The 17,326-nt window shown below is 37.2% G+C and overlaps 4 protein-coding genes across 5 annotated transcripts; 3 read left to right on the forward strand and 1 right to left on the reverse strand.

Annotated features, from left to right (window-relative positions):
* Positions 773-2,040, forward strand: LOC104758356. Of its 2 annotated transcripts, none has more exons than XM_010481217.2 (2): positions 773-1,745; positions 1,859-2,040. In XM_010481217.2, the coding sequence occupies exon 1, from the start codon at positions 904-906 to the stop codon at positions 1,714-1,716; it is 813 nt and encodes a 270-aa protein (XP_010479519.1). In that variant the 5' UTR covers positions 773-903; the 3' UTR covers positions 1,717-1,745; positions 1,859-2,040. The 2 variants fall into 2 exon arrangements, with proteins under 2 accessions (XP_010479519.1, XP_010479510.1); XM_010481208.2 differs by having other exon boundaries at positions 1,894-2,040.
* LOC104758370 (reticuline oxidase-like protein) lies at positions 3,757-5,572 on the forward strand. The gene has a single exon (XM_010481229.1). The coding sequence runs from the start codon at positions 3,814-3,816 to the stop codon at positions 5,428-5,430; it is 1,617 nt and encodes a 538-aa protein (XP_010479531.1). The 5' UTR covers positions 3,757-3,813; the 3' UTR covers positions 5,431-5,572.
* On the forward strand, positions 6,059-8,302 carry LOC109130168. The gene is made up of 3 exons (XM_019239365.1): positions 6,059-6,833; positions 7,051-7,133; positions 8,039-8,302. Exons 1-3 carry the CDS (start codon positions 6,560-6,562, stop codon positions 8,297-8,299), a joined length of 618 nt encoding a protein of 205 aa, XP_019094910.1. The 5' UTR covers positions 6,059-6,559; the 3' UTR covers positions 8,300-8,302.
* LOC104758380 (pentatricopeptide repeat-containing protein At1g01970-like) lies at positions 8,562-10,326 on the reverse strand. Its single transcript, XM_010481242.2, has 2 exons — positions 9,635-10,326; positions 8,562-9,530 (listed from the first exon to the last, which is right to left on the reverse strand). Exons 1-2 carry the CDS (start codon positions 10,082-10,084, stop codon positions 8,751-8,753), a joined length of 1,230 nt encoding a protein of 409 aa, XP_010479544.1. The 5' UTR covers positions 10,085-10,326; the 3' UTR covers positions 8,562-8,750.

Consider the following 17,326-nt stretch of genomic DNA (forward strand, 5'->3'; position numbering starts at 1 on the left):
ATATATATATATATATATATGTGTGTGTGTGTATCATCAAAAAGACAACAAGGAAATAAGAGAGAGAGAGACCTTCCAAGCTTTAGAGTCCCCAGTTTTGGTAGATCCAAGCATCTCGTGTAGCAATCCTGAAACCACACACCCACCCGTTTATAATAATATTTAGCCTAATAAAATATCTATCTCACAAAACAATTTTGAAGAAAATAAAAGGAAGAAGGAGTCGGAGAAAGTGAACGTACGATCGCGGCTGATCTGACGAAAGAACTTGTAGGAGGAATCTGCGCCATGAGAGGATGATGTCTCTGAATCGGAGAAGGACATAATTGAATTGCTAGGTTAATCAATCAAAAACAGAGTAACGTAGTAGTAGGAATAGGAATTCTCTCAGCCAGCAGTAGAAGATGAATGAGACAGAGACACGCAGTGCGTGATTTCATTTTCTTCCATCATCATAGAGAGCAAAAATTGTTTTTTTGTATGGCTCAGCATACAATTTGGGACAACCAACCGAAACCAAAGCACTCACTCTATTATTAGTCGCTTCCCCAAATTTCTCCATTGTTAAATTAGCAGCAACAGTTACAGCAGCATCCCTTCCCTTCAACGAAACTTTGATCCTTTTATTGGAGCAGCAGCTTTCCTTCTTTAATGGGCTTTAAAAGGGCCTACATTTGGGGTATTATCATTTATCAGTGGGCTTAATGAGCCCATTAATCAGATTTCCTTTTTATTCTTCTTTTTTTTTTTTTTTTAAATCAATCATCGGAATTGCATCATCATCATCGGATGAAGGAACGAAATCAGAAAATAGAACAAAATTTGGGGGTTTAGGGTTCATCATCAATCTGCAATTTGAATCTGTCGAGATAACAACAAATCAAATCGAAGAAAAGAAAAGAAATGGGGAGTCTTGTAAAGGCGTATTATTATTGTCAGCAGCACAAGAGCGGCAGCAGCTTTCAGCTTCACCACCATTATTACAGCAGAAGAAGAACTACTTCCAACCTTCAGAACCCTGTTTCCCTCTTCGCCTTCACTTCTCCTTCCATTTCCTCTTCTTCTTCTTCTTCTTCTTCTGATCCCCCTTCTCCTTCTCCTTCGTCTTCATCTGCATCTCCTCGTCCTATTAAACACCGATTCGGCGGCGGCGTAGGCGGCCACTTCATCATTCCCTCGATCGCTGTCGCTGCTTCCGCCTGCTTCTTCCTCCGTCTGCACCTTAACCCTCCTATCATCACCTCCTCTCCCCTTGATGATTTCCAGCTCCAACTGGAGGAACCAGGTTCTATCAGAGAGCTCCCTCTCCTCCACCGCAATCATCATTATCTCCTCAAAGCTCTTCACTTTTACAAAGTCAAGCCAGGTACCGTCCTCAAACTCCTTGACGTTTACGACTCCGATAGCTACGACTCCTTGAAAGCCCGCATTCGTCTGTCCGCCGAGTGGTTGGAGACTGCCAGGAGAGAGCTCGATGAGGTTCTTGAGAGGGACCCTGCTCGGGTCATGGAGTACTCCCAGGTGGTTGATGAGCTGATGCAGATTCTCAGGGACATGGACCTCTACATCGACAAATGCCAAAAGGACAACGTCAAGGGTTACCTTCATTCCTGCAACCGGTTGCTTGCCCGTGTTAGGAGGATGGAGGCTCAGATTCTCAATCTCCTCAAAGAGTTTCACGACGACGAGGACCAAGGACCTGGAGGACAGACTTAACTTAGTCTTGTTGTTTAGGGAACAAATAGGTGCACTTTTTGTTTCCTACATATATATATATATATTACTTTTACTTTACTTTCATGTGGAATTGAGTTATGTTTTGGTTCTAATTAACTTTTCTATCTATGGTCGAGATTAGGATGGTAAACACTTGTTATGTTTTCCATGTGACAGCAATACGAGAGATTTCTTCCTTGGTTTCCCATAATTCTTAACATTGATCCCCTCATGATGATATGTGTAAAGTCAGTGGTGGACAAATTACTCAATTTTCCATACACGAATGTTTGTTTCATATACACAATTGCTCTTACTCTTCCATTATTTATTATTTTGTATTTGGTTGATATGATTGCTCAAGAGAGATTTATGCCTCGGTGCATATATATATATATATATATATATATATATATACTAGTATTTTTGCAGTAGTTTTTGCTCAAAAAATATATTTTGGAAATTTTTTATATTTAATGCATTGACTATAGAAAAGATTTTAAAAAATAAGTAAATCTTTCTACTTCATTCAAATATAAATATGATTCTCTTTCATTTTTATTTGAATTTATATTTAAATTATCTTGAATTATTCTATAATACATTTAGTTAATAAAAATTATGATTTTTTCCTGTATATAGTGTAATACAAAATTTTAAAAACGGACATATATTACTCAATAGACGAATAAAAAATACGGGTATAATATTCCACATCGTCTAAAAAATTAGGCAATGGTTTAAAGTCATACTATAAAAAAGACCAAAATGATTCTGAATACAAATGAGTAGAACTTTGATTTATTTTATTTGGTTTATTCCGGTTTTTTATTTATAAATTGTTTTTTTTGGTTTGTTGGGTTTTTGTCGTCCCCTGCTTCGACAGTCGACAATATAATTTGTCTTTATATACATGTATAAACCTGCAACAACACAAATTGCAGGACGTTGGAAAAGAGAACATCCAAAAGCACTCCATAGAAATGGAAAAAAATGATAATACTTTCCCACAGTCTCCCTCTACAATACACCGCGAGACTATTTTTTTATTTAAAAGTTAAACATACAAATTGTATTTATTTATTAGTTTTTTTGCTTTATTTAATGTTTAAGATTGTATAATTTTATTTTTATTGTTACTTTTAGGATTTAACCCACATGAAATATTTTTTTTTACATAATATTAGTTTAATCAACTTAATTTGATATGTTTAATATTGATAAAGTGATTAATAGTAGAATGTGTAGGCGAATACCCATATGACAATACACTTTTGAAAATTTATTTAATTATTATATCTAGATTTTAACCCGTTGTACACCATATAGTTATATTCTCATGTTGGAAAATTACTTAATTCTTTAATATGTTTTTCTGCATATAGTATTGTTATTTTTTTTTTTTAATATTGTGCATATGTTAATTGGTAAAGAGGTTAGTTTTCTGTTTTTTATATCCACATCAATTGTTCTAATGTTTTAGAAAACTTGGAAGATGAGATCAAATCAAAAGAGGAAAATCTACATATTTTTAGTTACATGTAAAAAATTAAAGATCTTTGATATTTTTAAAATCAAATCAGAGAGACGGTACAGAGACGGTACAACATTGTTTTGGTCATTGGTCAATGGACTTTCTTTGTTGACCAAACTCTCTACCATTGGTAAAGAAGTTACATTTAATTGCTACAAAATTTAATTATAATTAGTTCCTTGTGTTTTCCTGAACACTTCAATTGCATTTGGATTAATTATTTTCTTCCGTCAATCTCATTTTATTTGAAATCAAGTATTGTTACAAACTTACAATACAGAGACGGTACAACAAACAGAGGGATGATTATATATACGTGAAGACCCTCCTGAACCACAAAAGTAAGAAATTTAAGAATCCCGTGCAACACGCTTTAACCATCAATCAAATGGATCATAATAATGACTATGGTCTATGGATAGGAGGAATTATAACTGAAATTCAGGAATCAAAATCTACTATAAATACTACTACTACTAATTAAACATGACACAACGGAAAAGATTTCTAAACAAACCAAAGAGAGAGAGAACAAGAGAGTTTATTTTCTTGTAACAAAACAAATGAAGCTCTCTTGTTTTGTCTTTCTCATATTATTATTCTTTTTCGTTTCTACTTCTATTGCCACGGCTCCGCCCAACCCTATCTACGAAAGCTTTCTCCAATGTTTCAGCAACCACACAGGCGCTCCTCCCGCGAACCTATGCGACGTTGTTCTGCCACAAAGCAGTGCCAGCTACACCCCAACCCTACGCGCATACATCCGAAACGCGCGTTTCAACACTTCCACGTCTCCCAAACCTTTGATCGTTATCGCGGCGCGTTCTGAGTCTCACGTCCAGGCCACCGTCCTCTGCACCAAATCTCTCAACTTCCAGCTCAAGACTCGCAGCGGCGGCCATGACTACGACGGCGTTTCCTACATCTCTGACCGCCCTTTCTTCGTCCTCGACATGTCCTTCCTCCGCAACATCACCGTCGACATGTCAGACGACGGCGGCTCCGCTTGGGTTGGAGCCGGTGCTACTCTCGGCGAGGTTTATTACAACATCTGGCAGAAGAGCAAAACTCACGGGTTTCCCGCCGGAGTTTGTCCCACGGTAGGCGCCGGAGGTCACATTAGCGGCGGAGGCTACGGAAACATGATCAGAAAATACGGACTTTCCGTCGATTACGTCACCGACGCCAAGATCGTAGACGTGAACGGATGTATCCTCGATCGGAAGTCGATGGGAGAGGATTTGTTTTGGGCGATCGGAGGAGGAGGCGGCTCGAGCTTCGGCGTGATCTTGTCTTTCAAGATCAAACTCGTGCCTGTTCCTCCGAGGGTGACTGTTTTCAGAGTGGAGAAAACCCTCGAAGAGAACGCACTCGACATGGTCCACAAATGGCAGTTCGTTGCTCCCAAGACAAGCCCGGATCTGTTCATGAGGCTAATGATGCAGCCCGTGACCAGGAACACTACTCAGACGCTCCGAGCGTCGGTGGTGGCTCTGTTCTTGGGGCAACAGAGCGATCTCATGTCTCTGCTGACCAAAGAGTTACCCGAGCTTGGTCTGAAGCCAGAGAACTGCACGGAGATGACGTGGATACAGTCGGTGATGTGGTGGGCCAACAACGACAACGCCACGCTGATCGAACCGGAGATCCTGCTGGATCGGAACCCGGATTCGGCGTCTTTCTTGAAAAGGAAATCGGATTACGTGGAGACAGAGATCAGCAAAGACGGTTTAGATTTCCTGTTTAAGAAGATGATGGAGGCTGGGAAGCTAGGGCTAGTGTTCAATCCGTACGGAGGGAAAATGAGCGAGGTGGCTACGACGGCGACTCCATTCCCGCACAGGAAGAGGCTTTTCAAGGTCCAGCATTCGATGAACTGGAAAGACCCTGGCACAGAAGCGGAGAGCAGTTTCATGGAAAAGACGAGAAGCTTCTACAGCTACATGGCTCCTTTCGTCACCAAGAATCCAAGACACACGTATCTCAACTACAGGGATCTTGACATCGGGATCAACAGCCATGGCCCAAACAGTTACAGAGAAGCTGAGATTTACGGGAGAAAGTATTTCGGTGAGAATTTTGATCGGTTGGTCAAAGTGAAAACAGCCGTGGATCCTGATAACTTCTTCAGGGATGAGCAGAGTATACCTACCTTGCCCACCAAGCCTTCCACAAATTAGGTTTTTTGGAAAAAGACCAAAATAGCTTTACATCCCAGAGGCTGTCTAGGGATCGTTCATTTATATCGTAGCTAATTTATACAATTTGTATTTTTTTGCAAGAAATACAAGCATCGACACTATATATATTTAAAACAAAGAACTCTATCGCACTCAAATTATAAATAGTATTACCAGACGATTGCTTTTAATATAGTTATTTTATACACACTGAGTTTAGTGTTTACAGCTGCAACTTAATTCGGTTCGTTTTAATTAAGTCTCAGTATAATATTTCTGGCAATAGAAGTATAGAACTTGTATAGGTAGACCGTGCTGTTTTGGTGGACGGACTAATATCGTTGTAAAATTGCAGAGGGCGTGCAATTACAAAAGAGTCATTACAATTAATAGGCCACGACGCCACGTTATCGGCCCATGTAAAATATTACATCTAAAATAGTCATTACAATTGGTTATGACTAATAGGCCACGTTATCGTCCCATGTAAAACCATCGTCGGTTACATCCGGCTATATATATCTTTTTTTTTTTTTCCTTTTTTTTTTTTTTTTTTTTTTTTTTAAAAAAACGATACCGTTTCATATTGATTATAACGCATACAGAGGAGCCATCGTTTTTTGGAACCAGGGAAGAAAGAAACATCAAACATCAAAAGTAGAGCTTAACAGCACAAAAAAGAGAAGATTAAGGAGCCTGAAAATTCGAGAACCATAGATGGAGATACGATTCCTGAGGTGAGTTTGCCAGTTGTATGTTTTTATCTTCATTGTCCAAACCTATAAGTCGCCTCCTCATAAGGAGCTGTACCTCCTTCTTTAGTCTGTCTACGGTCAAGAAGGATGAAGAATGCAGTCGAGTGTTTCGCTGCGACCAGATGTAGTAGAGCAATGCCTGGAAGATATATGCCCGGCTATATATCTTCCCTAGAAGAGAAAAAAGATTCGATCTAAACGATTGCCGATTGCGGATTTTGCTCCTCGGATAGGTTCCATCGTTCTCTCTAGCGTCTCATATTCGATAAGAAGCGAGAGAGGTGGGTCATTTAACCTTCCGTGTTCATCTTGATTTATGACCTAAGTTTTCCAAATTCTGAATTTGAGTTTGATTGTTTTTTGTTAGGGTTTTAATGTCCTGCATGAAGTCAGCGGCGAAGACAGAAGCGGAGGCAGGGGCAAAGGGTGTTGCACCAACTCAGGTCTGGTGGGACATAAACAGGTGTCCGCTTCCCGATGACGTTGATGTAGGTCGGGTCCGTCCGTGTATAAAACGGGCGTTGGAGGAGAAATTAGGCTACTCTGGTCCTCTCACCATCACTGCCATTGGCATACTAACAGACGTCGCTCCCAACTTGTTGAAAGAAGTCTATTCCTCTAGAATCGGTCTTTGTCACGTCCGCCGTGGTTAGTAATCCTTAATTATGTCTTTCAACATCTAAATTGAATTGGATACACAATGTTTCTCCTTTTTCTTTTTTTTTTTTTTTTTTTTTTTTTTTTTTTTTTNTTTGACATTAAGTCAGCTATGCTTTATTGGGTCTGGGAGAATCCACCTCCGGCTAATGTAATGCTCATATCTACTGGTTCAACGTTCTCCAATACTCTTAACGTGCTATGTAAGCGTCGATACAATTGTTCGGTCAATATCTCCAGAAGCCCCCTCCGCTTCCACTTCCAATTCCATCTCGGAATGCTTACTGGCAGGTAGGTATTTGTCCTCTCTCTCACAAGAGTACAGTCTTTAGAAAATAATTACATGTTTCTGAACTATTTCTTTTACAGATGATCCCATGGGCACTAGAAGAAAAGAGTAGTGTGTTAGGAGCGCAAAAATCGAATTGAGAAAATATGCGAATTATATTTAAAATAACGAAATCATAAATGAATTACAATAGCATAATATGAGACAAAAAATAAATCACGGAGGCAAGATATGATATCTCTTTCCTTAATTCAATAAATCGGCCGAACGATTTATGAATCCCAGGATACAGCCGATCACGAACTATTACAGTAGCACACCAATAATAGAACTCAAGTGAACAGATCTACGTTATACTCTCGAGACTACTAAACTAAGAACTTACTTGGACTAAGCAAGGGAGAAGGAGAGAGAGATCTTCAGAGGAAGGAGTCTTTGTGTTTTTGTGTGTGTAAAATAATGAGAGGTTGTGCTTCTATATATAGTGGAAGGAGGGAGATGTCAAGAAAATATTCACTGAATATTCTCGGAGTGCTGCCCAAGTTTGCTTTGAGTTCACACCAAGTCTTTCCAAAAAAAAAATAAATGAGCCTACAACAGTCTCAGGAGCCAAAAAGCCCAAAAACCTAAAAACCCAGGAGGCCACAGCCCACGTCCACGACCAGCCCGACCCGCGTCCGGCCCATCCCGCGTCCGTGCCCGGTTCGGCTCGCGTGTGGGAACCTTCCCTCTTCCTTCTACACACTTTTGAAACTAGAAGAGTGTGAAACTATATATATATGAGTGAAAAATCAATCATATCTCCGATGTCGGATATTTCCCAAACCATCCCAAGTAGCTTACTTCACACTCTTATTTCTTATTCAAATCAACTTCGTTTTGGACGTATAAGTATACCATCTTGTAGTACTCGTTACCAGCTTTCCATTGCACTATCGAACTGACAATTCAGATCAGCCATTTGGCCGGAATTTGGCCGGAAAGTCGCCGGAAAGTCACTGTCCCAAAACCTGTAATTTTCTTAAACTTGTTTCTGAAAATTCAGTTCCAACATAGTGAAACGGGTGAATCTGCCTTGTATTGTGAGCAATGCAGTGTTGCTCTCCAAGGCATTGAAAATTTCAACACCCACCTCAAGAGTAGAGAACATTTACATAATGCATGTTAGCATCCTTCCTAGCCAAAAATAGAGAATACTTGTTGTGTTAATATATTTATCATTGTGAGAAATGCCTCTTTTAAAAATGCTTCTTTTAAGTTTAAAACCTTTTACGAGAGAAAGAAGATGAAGTAAACAAGTAGAAGACGACGAGGAAGATATTACCACATGTCTCTACTCCTTCTCAGTCCTTAGCCACTCCTTCTCTACTTGCTTTTGTATCAATTTCCCTTTCTAGTCCTAGTTCTACTTTTGATGTATACAGATTCCATTGCCAAAAACTTTATTCTGAGATACAAGTTAATTAAAAAGAACCGAATTAAGTTGGCGTATAATATAATATATACGTACAAAATCTTCAAAATGCAAATAAGAAAAACCATATGCTGTTTTGGTGGCCAGACAAAACAGCACGCAGTGCAGGCTCTCATTATAGAAACAGTAAAGCTTGCATCTCGCTTCACGCATGCTTAGACTGGCTAGATGAAAACTCCCTGAGAAGTAATTCAACTTCTTCAACAACACCAAGCTTCTTAAACCACCGAGCCAACACAGCAGAAGCTTCTTTCTCAACCATTATAGAGTCTTTCTCAAGCTCAACCAAGAACCCTAATGCTTCATTTAGCTTTTCTTCCTTCTCATATGCAGCCAATACAAGAGCCACGCACTTATCAGTAGCTTTGATTCCCGCTTTTCTCATATTCTCAAATGCCAAACGCGCATTCTGGCTCTGTCCCAAGACACTGTATGCGTTTATGAGCAGTCCGCATAGCTTTACATCAGGAGTGATCCCGGCGATTTGAACAGCATCAAAAACCCGCTTGGCTCCTTGTGCGTCTCCACCCATAGAGTAGGCTCTCAACAGTGCCTTGTAAACCTCTCTTCCCGCACAGATTTCTTGGGAATCCATATCTCTGAGTAAGGCGTCTCCTTTCTCGGGCGCACCAGCTCTAATGTAGGCCATAATCATAGAACCATAGGATCGATAATCTAGTGGTTCCCCAAGCAATTTGATGTCGTTGAAAGTATCTTCAGCCAGTTTATGATAGCCTGCCTTGCTGTACAACTGAACCATAGCAGTAAGGGTAACCTGATCAATGAGAAAGCCTCGGTTTTTCATGGCAAGAAGAGTTCTTTCAGCTTCTTCCACTTGGTTAAGCTTCCCATAGTAATGGATGATCTTGGTATAGTCACGGGCATTGGCTTCAAAGGAATCTTCGAGCAGCGAGAATTCAGCCACCTACAGGAACAAGACTGAGTGATTCAAAAACTTAACAACTAAAAAAAAAAAGTCAAAACCAACAAGACAAGAACAGGAGTAGGGAAGGAGGAAAGAGAAAGTACATTGATATAAAAGGGAGAGTCAAGATTCTTCAACTCTTTAAGAAGAGAAAGCCAGTCAGCTCTGATGGGGCTCATCCTCCTGACCCAAGCAGCCAACAAATCACAAAAGCTCCCCTTTTCGCTGGAGAAGCATATAATCTGCCTCATAAGCGCTTGACAACGTTTTGACATCTTTATAGGAATCCGAGTAATTGCCTCATCTTGTTCATCTGTGAGATTCAGACCGGAACTAAACCTAGGGGTTCGTTGTTCTGTATCCTCCTCCTTGTCTACTACTACTACAACCTCGCCAAGGGCGGCACCACATTTGAAACTAATTTGACGAGGAGGTTCTACAAGTAATGGGATCCGATGGTATAACCGCCTATGCCTATGGCTTCCAGTAACAACTAATGGACATTTCAAGCCGAAGCTCAACAACACTGCTGCGTCGCAGCTATACATTCCCATTATAGAACCTCAAAGAACCTCTCCGGAATCTATCTAGAATAAAACGGGAAACAGCTGTACAATTCTCATGTACCTCAGAAAAGTAAAGGCTGCTTCCGCCCTTAGGATCATAGATAGAAATACTACAGAATTGAGCTTCTATGAATACTTACAATTATTATTTAACTGGAGAGAGAAAAACAAAGTTCATAGACAGAGAGACTACGGCGAGTTGGTTGGATAAAATTAGATTAGACCGGTGGAGAAGAAGCGAGGATGATATCTGCTCTGCTCTCACACCACAAAGCGCTGCTGCTTCTATATGGGCCTTGTTAATATTGGGCCTTCATTAGAATTAAGGCCCGGTATTTGTATGGCCCTTATTGTAATAAATGAATAGTAGCCCTAACATCTAAATTAATGATTATCCACTAATGCGTTTACAGATAGTTCAAGACATTCCTTATTAGCTTTGGGATTTTAAACTGAACCGAAATAACCGAACCAAACCGAATCGATATTTTTGGTGTTCGGTTCGATTTTGGTTATGGCGGTTGAACCGATCGGTACATTTTTTTTTTTCAAAAAAACTGAAATATTTATGTTATTTCGGTTCGGTTTTCGGTTAACCGATTTTTTTTTTTTTAAGAAAAAAACTAATAAAACCGAAATTTACCCTAAAATAACCGAAACCGAAAAAACCGAAATATTTGAAATAAAACCGAAAAACCCGAAATTATTTCTAAATAACCGAAAAATCCGATTTTTTCCATGTTTTAATCAAATTTCGGTTAATTTCGGTTTTGAAATTTTAAAACTGAATTAACCAAGAAACTGAAATAACCGAACCGGTAAGATTTTCAAAACTCAAAAAAACCGAAAAACCAAAATAACCGAACCGAATTCACCGAAATAACCGAAGTCCCACGCCTATTCCAATAGCGTTTGTATACCTTAAAAATGAGGTAATTATATTATTTCTATATATGAATATCCACTAATGCATTTACTAAAAAATTCAATAAAGGTAATCTCTTTTCAAATATTAATAGCACTATTTGTTTCTATGAATGGTATATACACTTGATTCTCTTATTTATACATGTTGGTTAAGTTTATTTTGTTAAAGATATGTGGTTAAGTTATTTAGTAGTAGTACATTCCCATTATAGAACCTCTCCGGAATCTACCTAAACCCTGAATAGTAACCCTAACCCCTAAATGAATAATAACCCTAACCCCTAAATGAATAGTTACCATAAACCCTAAATGAATAGTAACCCTAAACCCTAAATGAAGTTACCCTAAACCCTAAATGAATAGTAACCCTAACCCCTAAATGAATAGTAACCCTAACCCCCTAAATGAATTGTACCCTAACCCTAAACCCTAAATGAATAGTAACCCTAACCCCTAAATGAATAGTACCTATACCCTAAATGAATAGTTACCCTAAACCCTAACCCCTAAATGAATAGTAACCATAACCCCTAAATGAATAATAACCCTAACCCCTAAATGAATAGTAACCCTATCCCTAAATGAATAGTAACCCTATCCCCTAAATGAATAGTAACCCTAACCCCTAATTGAATAGTAACCCTAACGCTAAATGAATAGTTACCCTAAACCCTAAATGAATAGTAACCCTAAACCCTAAATGAATAGTAACCCTAAACCCTAAATGAATAATAACCCTAACCCTAAATGAATAGTACCCTAACCCTAAACCCTAAATGAATAGTAACCCTAACCCCTAAATGAATAGTAACCCTAACCCCTAAATGAATAGTAAACCTAAACCCTAAATGAATAGTAAACCCTAACCCCTAAATGAATGGTAACCTTAACCCCTAAATGAATATTAACCCTATACCCTAAACCCTAAACCCTAAATGAATAGTAACCCTAACCCCTAAATGAATAGTAACCCTAAACCCTAAATGAATAGTAAACCTAAACCCTAAATGAATAGTAAACCCTAACCCCTAAATGAATGGTAACCTTAACCCCTAAATGAATATTAACCCTATACCCTAAACCCTAAACCCTAAATGAATAGTAACCCTAACCCCTAAATGAATAGTAAACCTAAACCCTAAATGAATAGTTACCATATACCCTAAATGAATAGTACCCTAAACCCTAAATGAATAGTTACCCTAAATGAATAGTAACCCTAACCCCTAAATGAATAGTAACCCTATACCCTAAATGAATATTAGCCCTAACCCCTAAATGAATAGTAACCCTAACCCCTAAATGAATAGTACCTATACCCTAAATGAATAGTTACCCTAAACCCTAAACCCTAACCCCTAAATGAATAGTAACCATAACCCCTAAATGAATAATAACCCTATCCCTAAATGAATAGTAACCCTATCCCTAAATGAATAGTAACCCTATCCCCTAAATGAATAGTAACCCTAACCGCTAAATGAATAGTAACCCTAACCCTAAATGAATAGTTACCCTAAACCCTAAATGAATAGTAACCCTAAACCCTAAATGAATAGTTACCATAAACCCTAAATGAATAGTAACCCTAAATCCTAAAAGAATAGTAACCCTAACCTCTAAATGAATAGTACCCCTATACCCTAAATGAATAGTAAACCTAAACCCTAAATGAATAGTAACCCTAACCCCTAAATGAATGGTAACCCTAACCCCTAAATGAATATTAACCCTATACCCTAAACCCTAAACCCTAAACCCTAAACCCTAACCCCTAAATGAATAGTAACCATAACCCCTAAATGAATAATAACCCTATCCCTAAATGAATAGTAACCCTATCCCTAAATGAATAGTAACCCTATCCCCTAAATGAATAGTAACCCTAACCGCTAAATGAATAGTAACCCTAACCCTAAATGAATAGTTACCCTAAACCCTAAATGAATAGTAACCCTAAACCCTAAATGAATAGTTACCATAAACCCTAAATGAATAGTAACCCTAAATCCTAAAAGAATAGTAACCCTAACCTCTAAATGAATAGTACCCCTATACCCTAAATGAATAGTAAACCTAAACCCTAAATGAATAGTAACCCTAACCCCTAAATGAATGGTAACCCTAACCCCTAAATGAATATTAACCCTATACCCTAAACCCTAAACCCTAAACCCTAAATGAATAGTAACCCTAAACCCTAAATGAATAGTTACCATATACCCTAAATGAATAGTAACCCTAAACCCTAAATGAATAGTTACCATAAACCCTAAATGAATAGTAACCCGAACCCCTAAATGAATAGTAACCCTAACCCTAATTGAATAGTACCCTAACCCTAAACCCTAAATGAATAGTAACCCTAACCCCTAAATGAATAGTAACCCTAACCCCTAAATGAATAGTACCTATACCCTAATTGAATAGTTACCCTAAACCCTAACCCCTAAATGAATAGTAACCATAGCCCCTAAATGAATAATAACCCTAACCCCTAAATGAATAGTAACCCTATCCCCTAAATGAATAGTAACCCTAAATAAAATAGTTACCATAAACCCGAAATGAATAGTAACCCTAAACCCTAATGAATACTAACCCTAACCCTAACCCCTAAATGAATAGTAACCCTAACTCCTAAATGAATAGTAACCCTAACCTCTAAAGCCTAAATGAATAGTAACCTGACCCCTAAATGAATAGTAACCCAAACCCTAAATGAATAGTAACCCTAACCACTACATGAATAGTAACCATATTCCCAAAATGAATAGTAACCCTATACCCTAAATGAATAGTAACCTTAATCCCTAAATGATTAGTAACACTTTAATCACTAAATGAATAGTAACACTAACTCCTAAATGAATAGTAACCCTATACCCTAATGAGTAGTTACCCTAACCCCTAAATTAATTGTAACACTATACCCTAAATGAATATTAGCCCTAACCCCTAAATGAATAGCAACCCTAAGCCCTAAATGAATAGTAAACCTAAACCCTAAATGAATAGTTACCCTAAAACCTAAATGAATAGTAACCCTAAACCCTAAATGAATCGTACCCTAACCCTAAACCCTAAATGAATAGTAACCCTAACCCTAAATGAATAGTAACCCTAAACCCTAAATGAATAGTATCCTAACATTAAACCCTAAATGAATAGTAACCCTAACCCTAAATGAATAGTACCTATACCCTAAATGAATAGTTACCCTAAACCCTAACCACTAAATGAATAGTAACCCTAACCCCTAAATGAATTGTAACCCTATACCCTAAATGAATAGTAACCCTATACCCTAAATGAATATTAACCCTAACCCCTAAATGAATAGTAACCCTAACCCCTAAATGAATAGTAAACCTAAACTCTAAATGAATAGTTACCTTAAAACCTAAATGAATAGTAACCCTAACCCCTAAATAAATTATAACCCTAAACCCTAAATGAATAGTACCCTAACGCTAAACCCTAAATTAATAGTAACCCTAACCCCTAAATGAATAGTAACCCTATACCCTAAATGAATATTAGCCCTAACCCCTAAATGAATAGTAACCCTAACCCCTAAATGAATAGTAAACCTAAACCCTAAATGAATAGTTACTCTAAAACCTAAATGAATAGTAACCCTAAACCCTAAATGAATAGTACCCTAACCTTAAACCCTAAATGAATAGTAACCCTAACCCTAAATTAATAGTAACCCTAAACCCTAAATGAATAGTACCCTAACATTAAACCCTAAATGAATAGTAACCCTAACCCTAAATGAATAGTACCTATACCCTAAATGAATAGTTACCCTAAACCCTAACCACTAAATGAATAGTAACCCTAACCCCTAAATGAATTGTAACCCTATACCTAAATGAATAGTAACCCTAACCCCTAAATAAATTATAACCCTAAACCCTAAATGAATAGTACCCTAACCCTAAACCCTAAATGAATAGTAACCCTAACCCCTAAATGAATTGTAACCCTAAACCCTAAATGAATAGTAACCCTAACCTCTAAAGCCTAAATGAATAGTAACCTAACCCTAACCCTAACCACTAAATGAATAGTAACCCTAAACCCCTAAATGAATAGTAACCCTATTCCCTAAATGAATACTAACCCTAACCCCCATATGAATAGTAACCCTATACCGTAAATGAATAGTAACACTAACCCCTAAATAAATAGTAACCTTAACCCCTAAATAAATAGTGACACTAACCCCTAAATGAATAGTAACCCTATACCCTAATGAATAGTTACCCTAACTCCTAAATTAATAGTAACCTTAACCCCCTAAATGAATAGTAACCCTAACCCATTAATGAATAGTAACCCTAACCCATCAATGAATAGTACCTCTAACCCCTAAATGAATAGTAACCCTAACCCCTAAATGAATGATAATCCTATACCATGTAAAGTAACCCTATACCCTAAATGAATGGTAACCTTATACCCTAAACCCTATGTGAATGGTAACCCTATACTATAATTCCCAAATGAATGGTAACCTTATACCCTATATAAATAGTAACTCTAATTCCTAAATGAATGGTAACTCGATACCCTAAACCCTAAATGAATGGTAACCCTATACCATAATTCCTAAATGAATATTAACCCAAAATCCTAATCCCTAAATGAGTAGTAACCCTATTCCTTAAATGAAAAGGATACATAGACCCTAAACGTTTTGGGTAGAAAAGTTTAGGATCCATTATTAGTGTAAACTGTAGTATAGTGCGAGACTATTTTTTTTTTTGGCCGCTATGTGAGATTAATTTTTTAACTAAAAATTTGACATTTTTGAAGGTATAGTTATTTGTTAATTTCTTTTGTTTATTGTAAGATTATATATTTGTATTTGATTATTAATTGTAGGACTTAGCTAGAGTTTACCGCAAGAATTAATTTGTTTTTACATGATTATAATTTAATTTATTTAATTAGATATATAAATACATCTACTATTCTAATATTGATAATGTTAGCCAAATAATGAAATGGTGAAATTACCTGTTTAACACCATGTTAATAGTTTGGTTGACAAAAAAAAACCATGTTAATGATAATTGAAATTTATATTATTGTTAAGCCAAATTCTTTTCATCTTATAATTCTGGTGATATTTTAACTTTTTATGAATATAAGTATTCATTATATATTAAAATAGTAAAGTATAAAATAATCAATATCGGATATAAAACTGTTGAAATCTAAATTAGACTGGATACAAACTTTTATTTTTGATTCACTAATTTAATCATTATTTTTTTTGGCTTAATGTATTGTTACGGCAAATTTAAGATTTATATTTTCCTTTTCTTCCTTTCCTCCCATTTTATTAAGATGAACTGAAAAGCAAACATACAAAAATGAACAAATACAAATGATAGGTAATCTCTTTTGCTAAAAAAGTCAGTAAAGGTAATCTCTTTTCTTTTTTTTTTCTTTGTGGAAAAAAAAAGTAATCTCTTTTCAAATACTACGCACTATGTGTGTCCTCCTGTGTGAACGGTATACTTGAGTCTCTTATTTGTAAATGTGGTTAAGTTTTTTTGTTAAAGTCATGTGGTTAAGTTATTTTAGTAGTAGTAACGAATAACATGAAAACTTAGTGTAAGTGAAACAGCTTCTTGTGACACATAGAAATCTTCATATTGTATAGTTACCATTCATAGAGGTAACCCTATCTTCTCTTAGGCTATGCATGATTACTTCGAGCTTAAGGTATATTTTTTCGTTCTCTTCTTGAATCACTCCCTATAACTTCAATAGAGCTGCACACACATAAGAATCCTTCGGGTAGAGTGATTTAAGATCCATTATTAGTGTAAAATTCGGATTCAATTATATTTTGATTATTTTTCGGTTTCATACCAAGTAGTACCCGACATAGGGCATGTTCGTTTCATCGCCGCAAGTACCTGCGGTTGCGGCAGCCGCAACTATTGTTGTTTGTTTGGTTACCGCAGGTACCTGCGGCATGACGCTGCAGCAAACGCATCTTCACATTTTAAACATTGATTAGATGCGACGATTAAAAATGTTGTGTTTACCGCTGCCGCTGCCTTAGTACCGGGGAGTCCACGGGGGGTCAACAGACAGATATAATAGATTTCCTCATTTTCAAAGTACCAATTTTGCCCTCCAATTCGCTACTTTTAAGTAAAAAGAAGGAAACAAACATAGCGCCACTGTTGAAGGGTATTTTAGCCATTTACGGAGAGGACGGCGATCCAAATCTGCTTTACTGAAGCTCTCATTTTTTTTTTTTTTTTTTTTTTT

Source organism: Camelina sativa, chromosome 3, assembly GCF_000633955.1.
Source record: "Camelina sativa cultivar DH55 chromosome 3, Cs, whole genome shotgun sequence".
NCBI classification, from domain to species: Eukaryota; Viridiplantae; Streptophyta; class Magnoliopsida; order Brassicales; family Brassicaceae; genus Camelina; species Camelina sativa.

Bases quoted from the DNA above. Each gene is read 5' to 3' on its own strand.
- LOC104758356 (XM_010481217.2), top strand. From the start codon at position 904: ATGGGGAGTCTTGTAAAGGCGTATTATTATTGTCAGCAGCACAAGAGC.
- LOC104758370 (XM_010481229.1), top strand. From the start codon at position 3,814: ATGAAGCTCTCTTGTTTTGTCTTTCTCATATTATTATTCTTTTTCGTT.
- LOC109130168 (XM_019239365.1), top strand. From the start codon at position 6,560: ATGTCCTGCATGAAGTCAGCGGCGAAGACAGAAGCGGAGGCAGGGGCA. The intron at 6,834-7,050 runs GTTAGTAATCCT...GTGCTATGTAAG, and splicing joins TCTTTGTCACGTCCGCCGTG to CGTCGATACAATTGTTCGGT. The intron at 7,134-8,038 runs GTAGGTATTTGT...ACCATCTTGTAG, and splicing joins CTCGGAATGCTTACTGGCAG to TACTCGTTACCAGCTTTCCA.
- LOC104758380 (XM_010481242.2), bottom strand. From the start codon at position 10,084: ATGGGAATGTATAGCTGCGACGCAGCAGTGTTGTTGAGCTTCGGCTTG. The intron at 9,531-9,634 runs GTACTTTCTCTT...TTGTTCCTGTAG, and splicing joins ACTCTCCCTTTTATATCAAT to GTGGCTGAATTCTCGCTGCT.